General features: G+C 40.4%; 2 protein-coding genes across 2 annotated transcripts; one reads left to right on the top strand and one right to left on the bottom strand.

The window, feature by feature from the left end:
- Nucleotides 1-1685: 1685 nt before the first annotated feature.
- Nucleotides 1686-6184, top strand: LOC149099762 (uncharacterized). Its single transcript, XM_089277851.1, has 2 exons — nucleotides 1686-2149; nucleotides 4334-6184. The coding sequence occupies exons 1-2, from the start codon at nucleotides 1801-1803 to the stop codon at nucleotides 5332-5334; spliced, it is 1350 nt and encodes a 449-aa protein (XP_089133977.1). The 5' UTR covers nucleotides 1686-1800; the 3' UTR covers nucleotides 5335-6184.
- A 3531-nt stretch (nucleotides 6185-9715) lies between these two features.
- LOC110062095 (uncharacterized) lies at nucleotides 9716-12024 on the bottom strand. The gene has a single exon (XM_020768951.2). The coding sequence runs from the start codon at nucleotides 10625-10627 to the stop codon at nucleotides 9749-9751; it is 879 nt and encodes a 292-aa protein (XP_020624610.2). The 5' UTR covers nucleotides 10628-12024; the 3' UTR covers nucleotides 9716-9748.
- Nucleotides 12025-20026: the final 8002 nt, after the last annotated feature.

Consider the following 20026-nt stretch of genomic DNA (forward strand, 5'->3'; position numbering starts at 1 on the left):
ATCGCAACCCCTCTAGGCAAATGGCTTGCTTAGTGACCTCGCTAGCAAGCGTGGTCGTGCATTCACTCAGTTTTTATCAACGAGCGAAGACACTCATTTGAACTCTGCGAAAGTACGGTAAGCATTTTTTCATTTTGCACATCGTTTAGGCATTCTTTAGTTTTCGGATCCTTTTGTTTCGTTTCCGTATCTGTTTTTCTCCCATTAGGAACGTACAATTCTTTCGCGAGTTCAATTTCACGCTTGTTGTCATGGCGAGCGCCGTCCCGAAAGTCCTCATTTTGGGCCATTCATTTGTGAAGCGACTACAATCCGACTTGCAGGCTCCTTTCGATGCTTGTGCGGATAGTAATTTTCACCTTGAGGGGACTGCTACGGTGCATTTGTTCGGTGTTGGTGGTCGAACTGTTGAAAAGCTCCGTCGCTATGACCTCCACGTGGTCACGCGCCTTGCTCCAGATGTAGTCATTCTGGAGGTCGGTACGAACGATCTTTCGAACGTAAGACCGGAGGTTGTTGGTTCGTCCATAGAGGAGCTTGTCAGGTCGCTTTTGGACGTTTTTTCGGTGAGTATGGTCGGAGTTTGCCATGTCATTCCACGCGGCGTTTCCTTCACAGATTGGGAGGATTTTCTTCAACCCGCTGCGATTCTGAACAATTATGTTCGTGTTGTGTTAGAGCCCTTTCCCAACGCTTTCTGTTGGACTCACAAGGATTTTTCTAGTCCCCATAGGGACTTGTATTTAGCGGATGGCGTTTATGTTAATCCTTTGGGGCAGTATTTCTTATATCAGAGCTACCGGGGCGCCATACTGCAAGCTTTGGGTCGTCTTAGGTCTTAGGCTGCATGTATTTCATCATACCCCCTCCCGCCCTTTTATGACATTAATATTGTTTTGGTACTTGTGGCACAATCGATTATTGCCAACCATGAATGCATGTGATGTAGCCTCCTTCATTGATACTTCAGTTGTTTTACTGGCCTGTGATGGGTATCTATAAATGTATCTATCATTTTTGAATGGTTTTTGACTTTTATAAGGCTGATGTTAATGTTTACCTCTGAGGTTTCACCCTCGAGGCCTGTTATCATTATATACCTTTGAGGTTTTGCCCTTAAGGTTGTTATCGTTATTTACCTTTGAGGTTTTCCCCTCAAGGTTTTATATTTGCCTTTGAGGTTTCGCCCTCGAGGTTGTTGTTGTTATTTACCTTCGAGGTTTTGCCCTCAAGGTTTTTATTTACCTTTGAGGTTTTGCTCAAGGTTGTTATCATTATTTACCTTCGAGGTTTCGCCCTCAAGGTTGTTATCGTTATTTACCTTTGAGGTTTTCCCCTCAAGGTTTTATATTTGCCTTTGAGGTTTCGCCCTCAAGGTTGTTGTTGTTATTTACCTTCAAGGTTTTGCCCTCAAGGTTTTTATTTACCTTTGAGGTTTTGCTCAAGGTTGTTATCATTATTTACCTTCGAGGTTTCGCCCTCAAGGTTGTTAGATCTTTGCCTTTGGGGTTTTGCCCTCAGGGTTGTTATAATTATTTACCTTTGAGGTTTCGCCCTCAAGGTTGTTTTATTTTTGCCTTTGAGGTTTCACCCTCAAAATTATTTTTATTTTTGAGGCTTCGCCCTCTGTGTCTTTTGAGCATTTATAGGGCTTGCTGGTGCGTCGACTCTTTGTCTGACATGGCTTGTCCCTGCCCTTCACTTATTTACATTTTATTTATCCTTTAACAGTTTCTAAGCTTAATTTTCTTGTTTAGAAGAGCTTCAGTTTCTGCCATTATGTGAGTTCTCTTTGCAGTTATGCCGCCTAAACGTTCAGTCAGGCTTTCAGCCTCTACTGCTAAACCGCAAGCTGCGAAGAAGCAGAAGAGTGGCAGACGAACATCTGTGAAGTGCTCAGGAACCGGGGCAGCCCATTCAGAACCAGAAGCTCCCGTGGTGTCTCCGGAGTCAACTTCCATACTTCCCCCTGAGTTGATTGACCAACTTGTCAACAGGGTGGCTGACGAAGTGTCGCGTCGGATGGATGCCAACAACAGTGTTGTGCCCCCTCCAGATGCCCTAGCTGAGGTTCCCTTCACAGACCCCTTAACTGGAGGCAGTTCCCTTGTCCAGGGCTCCATCACAGCTGTCCAGAAGAGCCTAACAGGTGAGACCATCAGACCTGACCAGTTGTTTGTATCATCCAGTCTACCACTTGATGCTCGTGTCTCCGATAAGATCAGGGCCAAGATATGGAATGAGGAATATATTGATTTTGGAACCCTTATTGCAAATCCTCAGTTAGAAAATAAATATAGTGTAACAGTAGATACATGTAATGCTGAGAAGGGTTCCATCCCCTCTCTCTGCCTGGAGCCAGTCTCCAAACCAAAGATTACGACCATTGAAGCATGGAATAGCTGCTTTTTAATTTTTGTAGGGGTTTACACCTCTAAGTACCCAGCCGAGGCCCCTGCCTTGATGAAATATGGCGAGATCATCCAGGACTTGGCGGCCAGGGGTCACAATTGGAGTTATTATGACCAAAACTTTCGTTTTCTACGGCAACGACAGGCCTCTTCCTTTCCTTGGGGGGTTTTGCATGGGGAATTGTGGCTTCGTGCTCAATCTCCTATAACCAGGAGGCCACAACCTGAACATGCTGCTAAGCCCCGGGTGCGGGCAAATTTGCCTAGAGTTCCTGCCGGTTTTTGTTTTAAATATCACCGGGGCCTGGTTTGTCCAGGCTGTTCTTTTAAGCATTCCTGTTACAAGTGTTCAGGGGACCATAGGGCAACTCAGTGTAATTTTCGTCCCCCAAGTAAGCCAGCCAATAATAACACCCAGTCTGCCAAGTCCAAATCTCCCAACGCCAGTAAAAGTTGATAGGTTGATTTCTCTGCTGTTGGGGTACAACCATTCCACTGCGGAATTTCTTTACTCTGGTTTCAGTTTCGGCTTTCCAATTCAATTTCAAGGCGAAAGAGTGTCTTCAACAGCCAAAAACCTTGTTTCTGCTTTTCTACACCCCACGGTTGTAGACGATAAAATTAACAAAGAGCTTGATTCCCATAGGTTAGCCGGTCCTTTTCATTTTCCTCCACTTCAGCCATTCCGTATATCCCCATTGGGAGTTGTGCCTAAAAAGACCCCAGGTGAGTTTCGTTTGATACACCACCTGTCTTATCCAAAGGGCTCCTCAGTCAATGATGGTATTGACTCTGAGCATACTAGGGTTTGCTATGCTACTGTTGATGATGCAGTTCAATTTATCAAAATGGCAGGTCCGGGATGCTTTTTGGCGAAAACTGACATTAAAAATGCCTTTAGGATTATACCAATTTGTCCAGATGATTACAATTTGCTTGGTATGCAGTGGAGGGGCTTGTATTATTACGACCGGTGCATGCCTATGGGATGTTCTAGTTCTTGTCTCACCTTCGAGACTTTCAGTTCTGCAGTGGAATGGATTGCAAGACAGAAATTGAACATTGATCACATTTTGCATCTTTTAGATGATTTTCTGATTGTAGCCTCGTCAGCTAAATTATGTCAAGACCAATTAAATCAGTTTTTGAGTCTCTGTTCTTACTTAGGCATTCCCATGGCACCTGAAAAAACTTGTGGCCCTGCCACTACCTTGTTATTTGCAGGTATTGAATTGGATTCCATCTGTTCAGAGGCTCGCCTACCTCTTGACAAAATTCACAAAAGCACACTGTTGATTTCAGAATTTTTGAAGCGTAAAAAGGCATCTCTGAAGGAGGTCCAGTCATTGATTGGCCTATTAAATTTTGCCTGCTCGGTCATCAAGCCAGGTAGAGCCTTTTTAAGGAGCCTGATTGACCTTACGGTAGGGGTCAAGTTGCCTCATCATCTTATTCGGCTTAATAAGGAGGTCAAAGAGGATCTAAAAGTTTGGCTCTCATTCCTGGCTGAATTCAATGGCCGGTCCTTTTTCATTGATGATGCCTGGCACAGTTCTGGCAAATTGAGCCTTTACACAGATGCCTCAGGTGCAATTGGTTTTGGTACAGTTTTTGGTAGCAGATGGTGCTGTGGGAGATGGCCACAAGCTTGGGCTTATTGTAATATTGCTATCTTAGAGTTTTATCCGATCGTCTTAAGTTTGTACCTGTGGGGACATGAAATGAGTAATCAATGTGTCTTGTTCTTTACCGACAACGAGGCACTTATTCATGTTATCAATAAGCAATCATACAAAGACAAACCATTGATGAGTTTTGTTAGGAAGCTGGTTTCTATTTGTTTACGACATAACATTGTCTTCAAGGCAAAACACATCCCCGGAATCTACAACAATTTAGCGGACTCTCTGTCTCGATTACAGGTACAGACTTTCAGACGTTTGGCTCCAGCTCATATGGATCAATGCCCCACAGAGATTCCCCGGTTTCTGCAGCCTCAGAACTGGCCACCATAGTCTCAACCCTTGTGAAATCAAGCCTTCAGCCATCGTCCCTTCCTACTTACAAAAGGGCTTGGAAGCTATATAATCAGTTTTTACATTCAACTTTTCATGGGGTTCCTATGGGAATTCCTATTTCACCCCCTAATTTGGCACTGTTTATTGCTTATTTGTTTGATAATCATTATGCTCCATCGACAGTTAAAAGTTATGTTTCTGCATTGGGATATTCCCATAAGCTGTCTGGATTTCCAGACCCTTCTCAAGCATTTTTTATTATGCAAATGCTCAAGGGTTACAGTAAACTGGGCACCCGTCTGGATAGCCGGCTTCCAATTACTCTTCCAATTTTGCACAAAATCATTGAAGCGGCTTCTAGATTTTCATGTTCCCGGTATCAAATTTGTCAATTTCAAGCCATGTGCTCGATTGCCTTCTATGCCTTTCTGAGAGTCGATGAAATGACTTCCACTAAAAGGCATGGTCCTCAACCTTTACAAATCCATCAGGTAGTGAAGCTGGTGAATGACTCCAATGGCATAGTTTCATTAAAGCTTACATTTCATGATTTTAAACACAATTACAACCAACCCCCTTTTTCTATTGTTATCACTCGTGCTCCTACTTTTTGCCCAGTCCAGTTGATGTTAGATTATTTAGCTCTGCGGGGTAATAAACCCGGCCCCCTTTTCATGACATCACTTGGTCATCCAGTTTCTCGTACCACCTTTACCGACCAACTGTCTTTAGCGCTTAAATTCTGTGGGCTCAACCCGGCACGTTATAAGGGCCACAGTTTTAGGATTGGGGCTGCTTCTTATGTTGCGGACCGGGGTTTATCTGATACCCAGATACGGGTTTTGGGCAGGTGGAAGTCCAATGCCTTTCATAAATATATTCGCATTCCTTCGGTATCAACCTAGTTCCTTTTGTTGTAAGACCTGCAGCTTACACTGTCTTTTTATTCAGGAAATATGACACTGATTAGTATGAGTACATGTAGCTGTTTCGGTCATTTATAATTATGGTTCTGTAATAATTTCCTGGATATACGGGACTGATTAGCAAGGGCAGCAGTTCCTGTATCTTGTGTGGTTTAAAACCTATTCTCTAATGGTTTATATCCAATTGATTAGCAATGTTCTTTAATACTGCTTGTTCAGGATTTATGGCACTGATTAGCAAGGGCAGCAGTTCCTATATCTCCTGTTGTTTAAAACCTATTCTCTAATGGTTGCTATCGAATTGATAAGCAGTGTTCATTAATAATGCTTGTTAAGGATTTATGGGACTGATTAGCAAGGGCAGCAGGCTCCATATTTTCCTTCTTTTTGATTCAGTAGTTTTGACTAGTTTCATCGTTTAAAACCTGTTCTTTAAAGGTCATACTCCATTTCTTATTATGTTCTTGTCATAATGCTTGCTTGGGATTTATGGGACTGATTAGCAAGGGCAGCAGTATCCATATCTCCAGTAATTCAAGGACTATATTGGACTGATTAGCAAGGGCAGCAGTCTCAATATTTTCCTATATAGTGAATAAGTATATTTGACCAGTTGTGATGTTTTTATTTTTGCCACTTTTTGTGAGTGCTGTATTTCCTGGGGTGGGGCAGCATCATAATTTTCATTATAATGCTTTTGGCGTTTTGGTTGCCCTCACCTTTACTGGGCCAAAATATTTCTAACAGATTGTAAATTTTTGTATGAATTACAAATTGATTATTTTAATAAATCCGGCTTTGGGCTTTCCCTCAGCCATTTAACTCCAAACATTTGTGTGAGAGTTCAATTATTATTGGTCAGTAAATGAGCTCAGTTAATACAGCGCTCAGTTGATATGTTAATACCAGAAGCCCAGAGGGGAAAACATAAATAAAATATTTGCCTGCGAATAGAATTTTTATGTTTTATCCCTCTGGTCTTTTGTTGGTTACAGTCACGTAGCATTGCGTGACACAGGGTAGGGGTGGAGGTGAAGGTCAATACATCGCAACCCCTCTAGGCAAACGGCTTGCTTAGTGACCTCGCTAGCAAGCGTGGTCGTGCATTCGCTCAGTTTTTATCAACGAGCGAAGACACTCATTTGAACTCCCACCTCCTCCCCTGATCCTGTCCACCTTGTTTATGTTTATACAGGATGTAAGCCATATGGTTTGGCGTTTTGGTTGCCCTCACCTTTACTGGGCCAAAATATTTCTAACAGATTGTAAATTTTTGTATGAATTACAAATTGATTATTTTAATAAATCCGGCTTTGGGCTTTCCCTCAGCCATTTAACTCCAAACATTTGTGTGAGAGCTAAATTATTATTGGCCAGTAAATGAGCTCAGTTAATACAGCGCTCAGTTGATATGTTAATACCAGAAGCCCAGAGGGGAAAACATAAATGATTTTTTCGTTCAAAAGCGCCCAAATTTTTGCATGTGGTCTCAAACGTAATAGGAAAACATTGCCCTGTGTTTGTATTCCTTGTTTTTTTCGCCTGATGTACAAAACAAAGTGGAAAGTTTACTCGCTCAAAGACGGGATCTGGAAATGAATTTCTTCAACTACGTTGTGACGTAAGCTTGCGTTTGCATTATTTTGGCGCGCAAGACAACGTCAAGCTTTCGATCAGACAAGTTGAAACCTCACCTGTTGCATGAAGTCCGCTTATTTGACTCATATTTGCGCCCGCCTGGCGGTGAAAGGACTTCATTAAGCCCGGAAACCCGTTAAGTCACTAGCATATCTCAAAGAAGCGAGATGTGCTGCTGTTCCAAGATCGCTAAGCGGTCGAAGGCACACTGAAGCCAGGCGAGGAGTTTGAAAGCACTTCTCATACCAAAAAATGAGTCGATGGCGAGAAGTGGCCCATTTGCCAAATGTTGCTGTGCAGAACGTTTGGAAATAAAGAAGTGCTTTTAGACTCTAAAAAAATCTGTTTAGTCGGCCCGTAGGCCTTGCCGTGTTGAAGTTGCTCAGGGATATCCCATAATAATCTTTAATGCATCTCAATAGGTCTTGTCAGTCGATCTCAGTCGGCAATGGAAAACGTGACAAACTTACATTTCGCTCAGCCAACGGAATATTAATTGAAACAGAATTGACGAAAAAGATTTTTTTCACTGAGAAAAGTAATGTATTACTTAATTTAGACAAAAATACCCCTAAGCCCCGATTCTTTCCAGGAATAAATGGCCAATGTTTTCATGTAAGAGAAATGATTGATCCAAAGTCGCGATTGTTGACCATTGTTGTGTTAGTGTGACAGTTGACCTTTTGGGAACTGGGGCAAACAAACGCCAATCATATTATGGACTAGCGGCTTTCGATTGCTTGCCTTTATTATCATGGAATCCCAATGGAATGATTCGTTTGTGAGGTTAGAAGATGGCGAGAGAAAGAGACAACAGTGTAAGTCTTTTTTCTTTAAAAATGCCATTCCTTTTGCTATATATTTTCCGTTTGTTTTTGGTTTTCCCGCTTAGATTCAGTTCAGTGTTTTCACAAATATACAGGGTATTTAATTATCGCAGAGACGGAGCAATTTCAGATTGACTCAGCCGTTCAAGTACTGTAATTCGGAAAAATCGTCTCTCTTCGAATGTCAAGCGTTAATTCCTTCTGGCAACATTTCACGAAATATGTTTTATAAGGTATTTGTTGTTCGTCACGCAGTCAAAGTAATGGCAAGCTGCACTGTTATAGCTCATTGAATTTCAAAACACTTTCACTTTTTTGAAAGAATGCAAACCAAACTCTTTTTAGTTCTTAAGGAGTTTCATGTTTTCACTGATTGCAAAATGTTTCACAAAACATGTTTTATAAGGTATTTGTTGTTCGTCACGCAGTCAAAGTAATGGCAAGCATCGCTGTTATAGCATATTGCATTTCAAAATGTTTTACATCATCGCAGTAGCACCTATGAAATGTTGCATTTCGCTAGTGATTTTCACTTTTTTTCGAAAGAATGCAAACCGAACTCTTTTTTGTTCTAAACGAGTTTCATGTTTTCACTGATGGCAAAACGTTTCACTCTCAGAAGATAGGTAACCACCGCTAATAGACACTGGTCGTTGACTTTATTTAGATTCCCGATCATGCATGCTGTGTTTATGAAATGAAGCGTTTTCTTGTTTTATTATTTTCCCTAGGCTAGCACCAAAATAGAACTAACCCTACCACAAAGTGTTTAGAGACTCTAACCCTAAGCCCTAGCCCTAGCCCTAGCCTTAACCCTAAACCCTAGCCCTAGCCTTAACGCTAAACCCTAGCCCTAGCTCTAGCCCTAGCCCTAGCCCTAGCCTTAGCCCTAGCCCTAGCCTTAACCCTAAACCCTAGCACTAAAACGGTAACCCTAACACTAAATGCTAAACCTAGGCCAAGGGTTAGGGTTTGCTTTTAGGTCTAACGCTAGCCGTGGGGTTATGTTACCTTTACTGTAACTGTCAAGCTATAGGCTCATCTTTCTCTAAAGCCCATGTTCATCCATTTCGTTTTGCGGCCCTGTATTATTGTTTTGAAGTCACCGTTGTCCTAATGTTTCTTTCTTTTTTTCTGAAGACAAAGCGCAAACCAGCTAAAAAAATATACGGGGCTATGCTCTTCTACTCAATTGAAGACGACACGCAAAAATTCGGGCGCTTTTGAACAAAAAAATCATTTTTCACCCGAAAAAGTCACTTACGTCAGTCTTGCACCAAGCCATTCAATTGTATCCAAACACGCATTTGGTATGACTAAAGGAAGATGGAGGGTTTTACTTAAGCGCCTAGACAAGGATAGTGACAGAATACCTGACACTATCATTGCGTGCTGCATGCTACATAACATTTGTTTTAAGAGGAGATGAACTCGACATAGATGATAGTGATGATGACGACAGTGGTCCCCCATCCCAGGCTGCAGCTGCGGTTCTACAAGCCCTTGTTCAATACGTTGCAAATGAATAAGCAGTATCCCCTTGATTTTGTCCTCATTGCGTCCTAAATTATACAAGGTTACGAAATAATTATATTTTGATTCGCAATTTATTTATGCAATTATATATCTGATCGGATTGATCCGAACCTGAAAGTAATAGCAGATTGAATAAAAAATATATATCTAGTAATATAAAATCAATCGAAAGTGTAGAAATTACACAGGATAATCTCAGGAAATAAAAAAATTATGTTTGCTAAAAAACTGTAACGTATATTATACTGAAGAAACAGCGGTTGTAACCATTTTTCAGCTTTGTGTTTTTCAGTGTCCAAAATGCTATTCAAGATCAATTAAAATTTATTTTTGCAACAATCAAGTTAACTGTGCTAGTGTTTTTCTTTGGAATAAAAGCACTGAGTTAAAATCTATTTATTGGAAGCAAATATGTCTCCAAGTTTTCCTAACACAGACACAACAAATTCTTTTTGTCGCTGCGCTTCTGCCTGAGATTTGAGGAGACCTTCAAAAACTCTCTCATCATTCTCCTCGGATCTTTGGATGGATTCTTGCTGAGACTTCATCATGTCGAGGATTGCTAGCTCCATGTCATTGCCGCTAAGCCTTTTCTTGTTCTCTTTTTGTCCTTTTTCCTCCTTTTGCCCAGTTTTTCCAGTTTTTTCTACATCTGCGCTGTTACCTTCAGCAGAGGTGGTTGGCCATTTCTCTGGTTTCTTACCACAATCTTGATTTCCGGTCGATAAAATATCATCACTATCATCGGAGCTACAATCTTGTTTGTGGGCTTTCGTTTCCGTGACAAATCTTGGATTTACTTTGTCTGATGAAGCCATAAATTCATCTATGTCTTTATAGTGTTTGAACGTTTTCCGTTCCCTTCCCGTGCGATTGTTGTTATCACATACACTTTTGTATTTATCCAAGAGCGTTCGCCACTTCTCCTTTAACTCCTTTTCAGACTCCACACCATTGTCAAAGCACATACTTTGAAACTGCTTCCGAATATCTTCCCATATGGTTTTCTTGCCTTGACTGCTTTTTGTGGACTTAAGGCTATCGTAGTACTCATTATAAGCAGCAATTAAGCATCTCTCTTCAGTCAACGACCAGCTACTGCGCTTGTTATGATCTTCACTTCGGTTTGAGGATTCACTTGGACTTGGACTGGCACTGTCCCTGTCTGGTTCAAACTGAAGGTGATTGCTAGTAGTAGGTACAGGGTTCTGGTAAATCGGGTAGGGATTTAGCATCGCTGGATAATGCAGTGGAGGCTGATTTTGAGCCATGCCAATACCATACAGGGTATTACCGGTGTAGTTAACTCCCTGCGGCTTTGTTTGATTTGAAAATACCCGTTGTAGTAGGGATCTTCATTTTGACCAGCGTTCCTATAAACAGATAAACAGAAAGATTATAACTTAATCAACTTTGTAACTGACAGTCTGAAGGGCAAACTCCTGAAAATAAAGTAAGAAATACTCACAGCGATGCACGAAACCCTGCCATGTTACCTCGTGCTACAAGTAGGTGCAAAATTAGCCCAGCACATCAGGTCACCTCACAGCACTGCAGGCAATTTCCTGTATTAGCTACGTTCTGCTTTATGATTGGCCAAGCCACCTCAGGGAGCAGATAAGCCGTACTTTTCAGTTCAGGAACCGTCATGGGAAGTTCTTTTGTTCTTTTTGATGTATCCATGGAAATAACCCTAGGGCAGTTTCCGTCTAGGCAAAGCAGTTACACACAAAAATGTCTTTGCCTGTCGCCCAGAAGTCGACCTTGTGTGGGTGTTAATGCGCAATTAACTGGCACAATTAACTGGCAGGGTTCTTTAGTGCTTGCCTTTTTGCTCTGCCTTTACTTATTACTTTTTAACGAAACAAACCACCAAAGAAAGTGGTGAATGTGGTGTTCTGCCTTTTAGTAATTTCTTTTGGGGAGGGATTTTATTTGGTGGCATTTCAACATTGTTTACCCTTCTCAAGATCGATTTATTCAAAGCAGATGTTCTTTTTGTAGGCGTTTCATCTTAGAAGCTGTCAATTACGATCACACCGAACACCCTTATTTAGTCAGTGTTAGAGTGCATTATTATCAATATACGCGGCCAAATTGAAAACCGCCCTCTTGAAAACACGCGCTTTGCAGGCTGCAAATGACTCCTAGCGGGCCGTTAATGTATTAACGGCCCTGCAGCTGATTGGTTCTCGGTTCATCATCCGATGAATGTTAACCAATCAGGTTACGTTTATTGACGCGGGAAAACCATTCAGGTGCGAACAGCTTGCGTAGTGAACGTTTGCCGTTTGGAAATTTCATTTTAAAATGGAAGAACTCCCAAATTTTCAGCTTTTTTCTAGTCAAAACTTGGAGTTAGACAACAAGCAACTGGATGAGATTGAGCAAAAAGCTCAAGCGAAAAACACCAAGAGAGCAACTGAGTGGGGAGTAAAAAAGTTCGAGAAATGGTGTGAGAAAAGAAAAATTACAGTGGATCTCAAAACAGTAAGTGCAACGGACTTGAGTGAAATTCTGCGAAAGTTCTTCGCTGAAGTGAAAACAGAGAAAGGCCAAGCATTAACTCCAAGTGCATTGACTGGAATTAGAGCGGCCATTCATCACCATCTAACCTGTGCTCCACTCAGCCGAAACATAAACATTTTGCAAGACAGCGAATTTGTCTGCCAACAAAATGTTTGAAGCGAAGGCCAAGCTATTTACGAAAGAAAACAATGCGAAACCAAAACACAAATCATCCATTCAGTCAGGAGACATGCAGAAATTGAATCGATACTTCATGGAAGGGCAGAACACGGATGGCGTTTGGAAAGATGCGGAGAAGTTAGTTGAGTTTATTTGGTTTTCGTTGTTTTCATTTTGCTCGCCGCGGCAGAGAGGGATGGCGGGAGCTCACAAGGCAGTCATTTGAAATAAAAACTGATGACACTGGAGCCCGTTACATCACCGAACAAACTAAAAATTACCAAGGAGGCGCTAAACAGTCTGAGCAGTCATACTCGGATGTTCGTATGTACGAAACTTCAACTGCACTTGATCCAGTGGCTGCGTTTGAATTTTACCTCGGCAAGACTCATCCCGACCGTAAGGCACTGTTTCAGACTCCAAGCAAAGCTACCACCAAGAATGTAAACTTTGCAAGCACCCGACACTGGTACAGAAATGAGCCTATGGGAAAAAATACTATCAGCAAGATGATGGAAAGGATTTCCATCAAAGCAGTTATCGGAGCGGTACACGAATCACTGCATTCGTGCATCGACTGTCACTTCTTTGTTCCAGCGCGGTGTGGACGCAAGGAAAATCTGTGCAATCACAAAGCACAAAGATGAACGGAGCCTTTCCCACTACATCAGCGAGACAACAAGTGCACAAAAAAGAGAGTGTTCAAAGATTTTAAGTGACACATTTCAGCCACAACTCGCTGTTCAGCAAGAAGCTTCAGGAATCACAAGGCAAAATGTCGTGGGCCCGTCAGCCGGTCCTAGCTCAAACTTAAACCCACAGTCTCTTCTCCAAAACCAATTTATTTCCTTGGCACAGCCGTACCAAAACTGCACCCAACATATTCAGATTGGAACAATGAACATTTATCACGGAAAGTATGAAGAACCGTCGCCATCAACCCGCAAACGCCGCCGAATAATCGAGAACGATGATAGCGACTAAAAGCTGTAACTTATTTGATAAAATTAGCAAAGACAGTCTGAGTCCATTGCCTGTGAACGGGAAGACTATCATTTTTTTAAATGTAAACTGTCTTTTTGCTAATCATTGTTACCAATCTTTTTAAAACTAGATTATATTTGACATTTTATTGTAAACAAAAAGGAATTTCATTTGGCTCTTGTTTAGCTGTTCGTATTGTAGCAACAACTTTCCATACCATAGTTTCATGCTACATCTCTGTTAAACATTTTTTTCTTATTAAATGAATTTGTACGATTTGGCCTTGAGTATTGATAATAATGATAATCGCATGACTTTTGTCGGTCATATAGTTTATTTGTGTCCCTCGTAGCATCATTTGCGCCCTTGCGCTTTGTGCTCGGGCGCAAATGATGCTACTCGGGCCACAAATAAACTATATGCCCTCCAAAAGTCATGTGATTGTCCTATTCTCATTTAGTAGCTGTTGCACCAACAGAGTGTTGTGCAGCAAGGCCTATCATTATCTCAAAGTTCCAGGACTGTAGCATGTTTCATGTTCCATCATTATTTTGCAAGCCACTTTATGCTTTCACTCAAAAAAAAGAGGAATTATGCAGCTTCTCTTGGCTTGTTACTGAGTTGTCTTTTGCCACTGTCTTATCCTGGAATTATGTCGCAGGAGTGCGACCACGTATTCCAGGTGAGAGCTTTTTGAACAGAGAAACACTCGATGGATTTAGTGCTTAATCAGGCTGGTCAGTAGCATTGAAATTTGTTTTTTTACAATGAGTGAAGTCTACAAGAAAGAAAAACAGAGTACTTGCTTTGTGGTTTCAAATAACTGACAGATTTTACAGGCCGGATTTTCACATTTTTAAGTTTGTTTAACATAAATGCAGCATTGGCTGATTTTGCAAGGTGTCCATAGGCATTTTACGGTTATCAAGGTGATCTAGGAAGTTTCTACTGAGCGCTGCCTATTTACACAACATTTAATGTCACTGAATGACCCACAAAAGACTGGTAGGGGTGTGACAGATGAGACGTTGAGGGCTGTTTTGGTTTGCTACCATAGTTCAATTGTTCACCAAACCTGCCAGCTTCAAAATGAGAAAGTCCTACATGTTATTAATATACATTGCCTGTTTTCTTTATCTCATTGACGCCATTGACTACAGCCAGCATTAACAGGCCTAACAGGGAATATTCTGACACAAAATGAGCCTCAACTCACCTCCAGCAAGAGAGTTTTTACAATACATGTCTCCTCACTGGATTTGACTTTCCCCTCTTCCGCCCATTTTGAAAGGATGCCAATAATTCTAAACCCACCAAGATTTGATCTGGAAAAACGGCAATACCTTACACCACTTTTCCGCATTCATTTGTTGGGGAAGTTTGTGCTCAATTTCAAGGCAATCCATGAAATTATCATGGCCCACGAATTTGTTCAGTACAGACACTCAGTGATAACTAATTTATACTTTCTCGCTTCCAGTGGCTTGTGAATGTTTCATGCCACGCTGCTCCTACCCTAACCAATGGAACACAGCCACTATAAATAGTGGAAATCTCTAGGGTGCCTGACCAACTATTACCCTGTAATTGTGTTTTGTAATTTGCAAGTTCTTTCGATCCCCCTCATTTCTTAGGGCTTTGTTACTTGCTGGCTTTGAACCATTGGCTCTTCCTCTCTTTAAAGTTTCCCCCATAGAGAACATACACAAGCCGACACGAGATATTATTGTCGTAATTCACTGAGAACAAATGTAAACAAAGTAGTGTAAAACCAAAGTGACTTGAAATATGAGGCCAAGGATGAGATTGCCGCGAAAGCAGCACCACAAGGCGATCTGTGGTAGACGCATTGTAATTTACTTCCGACTTGATAATGATACAAAAAAAAATTTCTCTTTTACGTCTGGCTGCTATCAAACGAGACTTATGCTTTCTTCTTTTATGTTTGTCTCAAACACACCACAGGGTTTGTTCCAAATGCCAGCCATCAGTTCAGTAGGGGTTGGTTAACATAATGCTCTGGCAGACAAGAGAAATGTCACGGTGTGGTAAGTCAATGTCAGTTTTAAAAAGGGGTCTATCTATGTAGTGTTGGTTTCTCTCAACATTGCTTTAAGTTAAACTAGTTCGTCTTCAATCTTATTTGAGTGAGAGAAAGAACAAATGTTCAAAGTGTCAGTTCAGTTTGACATGGAAATGTGTTGTTCGAGGGATATACCCTAGAATGTGAGAATTGCACTTCAAGTGCGTGATTTGCAGCATAATTTATTTATTTGTATTTCTTTTTCTCAGAAAAAAAGCACGAATCCGACGAGAACCGACATGTAGTGGTACAGAGACATCAGAGCTGGAAGGTCTGGTGAGTTGAGTGAAAACCACTGCTTGATTCTCGATAAAAATATTCAGGAAAGTCAGATTTTAAAGTTTTGTTTGGCAGAAAAATGCAAACATTTGTTGAATGGAGTCAGGGCGCACTCTTACTTCACTGCGGAATCAATTACGGTAGATTGAATTCCAAAAACATGGAGGCCAAGTGTGAGGTCTTAGCATGGAAAGTTCACTGTTTATTAGGCTATTATTTTTTGAAACTGGCAAAGAATTAATTGAGTGATATATTTTCACTAGTGTCAGAGAATTCTGGTTTTGGTGACGAATGTCATGAATGGTGAATTTGTTCATCATATCTTTTTCTTTCAGAGTAAAGTGTGGATTAGACACGAAGAGTTACGAAACTCAAGCTGGATGTCCAACCTGTTACTGGAAGATTCGGTTAGCGTGTCCACGTTGTTACGAAAAAAGACGACAAAAGCTGGGAGCTGCTACAATCAAATTCATTAACACACAGCAATCTCTGGAGACTAATGCCGTGTTTAGACTTGAACGGTTTACCGAGGTACCAGAGTTTACTTACCTAGGTAAACATTTTCCGTGTGTAAACGCCAACTGATACTTTGGTAAATGCCACAGAAGACAAAAGAAATTTAACCGAGGTAAAAGTTGTAATTACCCTGTGATCAGGCATGGTTACAGTTGGTAACCAAGGTCAAGATGACAGATATATCCGCTTGTGGCGACGTAATATTTCACTTCCCGTGGTGAGCAGATTGCACGATTGTCGACAAAGCGTTTCTATTCCATTTTTCACCAGGCGATCATGGCAGATAACGTGGAAAGATTGGATCGATCTTCTTACAGCGAACAATCCGTCATGTAAAAGAGAGCACTATTTTTCATTCTCAGTATTATTAACAACCTTCTCTAGACAAACTTCGATCCTATGTTGTGTAATTATTGTCGATATATTTTGCCACCAGGGAGGATGCTGCAACGTATCTATGCATACTCTGGGTATGATCAAGCGGCTGAATTTTCCCTGTAATATTATGGAATGAGGTCCTTGCCTATGAAAATGATGGCACCTCAATTTGCTCCTGTTCCACTGTGGTGGGATCCTCGTCCAAGTTCGATTTCATGACGTTGATAATGCAGCACGCACGAATGTTGAAAGATCAACTTGAGTAATTTGAGCCGGTATAAACACTGGACGAATGTACCAAGGTTAAGTAACTTGACCTTAGTAGCTGTTTACCTTGGTAAAAGTTCAAATGTAAACACAGCATAAGCACTTCCTATTTTTAGCATCAGAATTTAAGGGGACAATTTGTAAATCGCCAAGAACCATGGAAAATATTACTTCAAATGTTCCTATATAAGAAATGTGGGTACATTTTACTAAGCGATCACTTTGGTCAGGTTTCCATCAGACAGAAAATCTGGAAAACTTTGCTTAAAACTGAGCTTGTTGACTGAATCGGCTTGACATACTCCTAAAGAACCTCTCGTGCAAGAGACAGGGATCACTGAAATAATTTGCTCTAAAATGGTAACCCTGGTACACATTTGTGCCATTACCCCACTATAAGTTCAAGTTGACGTGTAGAACAGGGCTGTCTGATTAATTTATCATATTTAATTGCACCTATTTTTTTTACCATTTTACTGTAGATTAATATCTTTTAAACTTAATTATAAAAAAAGCGCCAATGGGGTGGTTCAATAAGGCATGTCTGCATTTACCCTAATATCTAAGAAAAGAACCTCGGATCCCACGAAAACAACAACAATTTATTGAAGTATTCCCATAACAATACATGGCATTACCTATTTAAACTAACAAAAATATAAAAACGTCCACAATAAAAACAAAAGTAATTTTGGAAACGAAATTTCTTGTGTAAGTGACATTGCTTGGAAAATAAAAGCAGTAGTTGATCAATATACGGTAGGATCAATGCGCCGTTTAAAGAGGAAATAACCGGCATAAGATAGAAAAGAAAGTGTATTTATTTTCAACCTCACTAAAATGGCAGAAAGAGCAGACTCAAATTTATAGGAATTTTTGGTATTGTGTGTCTATCTGTTTTAATATGTAATTTATGACTTCCTAATTGAAATATATTCATAGCAATTCTGTGATGGGGATGTTTATCACATCGAGGGAACCAGAATTTTTTGTATCTTTTCTAAAAGAAGGGTAGAAGTTTAATTTTCAGTTTATATTAATTCATGTTAACTGATGGGCTGCTTATGCTTTTCTAGTGTTTTGGTTTAATGTGGAAAGTAGAGGAAGTTCTTTCAAATCGTAGACACTGTTAAGCAATACTATTTTCTGGCAAACTTTGAACATGAATCCAGAATTTCTGTTATGGGAGTTTCAATGGCCAATTATATAGGCAGTCTAACAAGTTATTTTCTGGTTGCAACATTTTGTGCATTGTTTACTTATCCAAAGAAATTGTTTGGAAAAAGTATATGTCTGTTTTCAATATGGGTCTGCTATGGAAAGGGGATTGGTTCTTGAACATAGAAATCTCACTGTTGGCGGCAAGCTATTATTTTTTAAATGTTGTAAAAGGATTGATTGAGTGAAGCAATTTAACCAGCATCTGAGAATTCTTTTTTCGATGGTGACTGAGGATTTTTATTTCCATTGTTTCTCTTTCTGTCAGAGTAAAGTGCGGATTGGGCAGGAAGATATTCAAATCTCAAGACGGACATCGAAATCTTTGCTGGAAGACTCAGTGAGTTGTGTGTTCACACTGATTCGGAATTTTTGCTTAATGTTTGATTTATTAGGGAATCGTTTTGGGGAATTTGGAGTTGCTATATTGTTTTGATTGTGTTGGTCAAGGACTAACTTTTAAGACTAAGAAATGGGTAGCAATCTCCCAGTAAGAGTAAGCGTTGTCCAAGTCAGCCTTGTATGTTCTTGTTTTGATCATATAAGACAGAACAGAACAGATGAAAAGAGTTGTCTTTATGGTTCAATTACAAGAAAATACATTTCTGTCTTTTTCCAGAGTTTTACTGCGAAGTTAGCAAGTCAAACATGTGACATTTATAAGACAGAACATGACCAGTGAAGGCTGATTACATTGTTAGATTGTTGATCGCAAATAAATAGTTTTGTTTGCACTCAGTTGTGCTTGTCGTGATTGAAGTTTTTCATGTGGTTGATCCCAACGTGCTTTTTTTCAGTTCAATCTTCAGGATTGGTGTGGATTTCAGTCACAACACCTTTTAAGAGTCCTATCCCTTTTTCCAATTAAGTACCCAGTAACAAAGTTTCAAAATGGCTTTTCCCTCTTTTCTGTAAATTAAAGTAGACACATAACTGCGTGAACTTGGGTTTCTTTTGATTCAAATCCTAAAAACACACCTTGCCTTCTACAGCGTGTTGCCATGCTAAGATTTCACTGGTTTATCTATGTGGTCAAGAAGCGTGGCACTCAATTCAAGACGGCTGGTTCCTTTTCACACTACCTGTTGCTCATTTTTCAAGAACACCTAGGTTTTCCTTGCGCCTTCAGTGAAAGTGACAAGGGAAAAATAATTGAACGCTTGGTTATGAGCAGTCTGGCTGAAATATAGCCCCTGTTACACTCACTTGTAGTGACTAGACCTTGCTATGCACACCTTGATTTTGACCTACTTAGGGTCAATTTCCAAGAGCTTGGGCGATATTTACAAGTCCCAGGGACTCTAAACTAATTTGAGAAGACTTTGGTTTTCAGTGAAATGGACAGAGAAAAAATAATTGAATGCTTGGTTATGAGCAGCCTGGCTGAAATATAGCCCCTGTTAAACTCACTTATAGTGACTAGACCTTGCTATGCACACCTTGATTTTGATCTAGTCAGGGTCAATTTCCAAGAGCTTGGGTGATATTTGCAAGTCCTAGGGACTCTAAACTAATTAGAGAAGACTTTGGTTTTCAATGAAATGGACAGAGAAAAAATAATTGAATGCTTGGTTATGAGCAGTCTTGCCGAAATATAGCCCCTGTTAAACTCACTTAGTGACTAGGCCTTGCTATGCACACCTTGATTTTGAACACTTGGTTATGAGCAGTCTGGCTGAAATATAGCCCCTGTTAAACTCATTCATCGACTAGAGTGGGCCCGCTACGCCCACCTTGATTTTGACCTCAGGTTCGATATTCCAAGAACTTGGATGAATTTGCAAGTCCCAGGGACTCTAAACTAACTCAAGAAGACCTTGGTCTTCAGTGAAACGGACATAGAAAGGATAATTGAACGCTCAGTTTCGAGCATGCTGGCCAAAATATAGCTCACTTAAACACTGGAAAGTAGCGAGACCGGCTTATGTGCAATTCAAATCAGTGTTTACGCCTTCACGGTTGTCTGAGTTTCACAGTAACTTAAACTTATGTACTATTTTATAAAAAAAGCATGAAACAGGCTTTTTATTCGTATTTCTAGGCAAGAAATGAGTGTAGATATTTATTTGTGACCTAGATTTGTGTCTTCTTTATTTTCTTAATCACGATTAGGACTTCACATAGACATTTGTTTCCAAATTCTTTCTGTGATTGGTTGAAAAATTTGAAAGAACAATTTGTCGTGATTTTGTTGGCTGGGACATGGGTAGAAAACCAACCGTTTCACTGAAAAGACTGACTTTAAAAAGTTTTCTTC

This window comes from Orbicella faveolata, unplaced genomic scaffold (genome assembly GCF_042242905.1).
Source record: "Orbicella faveolata isolate gen_17 unplaced genomic scaffold, um_ofav_v1 contig_46, whole genome shotgun sequence".
NCBI classification, from domain to species: Eukaryota; Metazoa; Cnidaria; class Anthozoa; order Scleractinia; family Merulinidae; genus Orbicella; species Orbicella faveolata.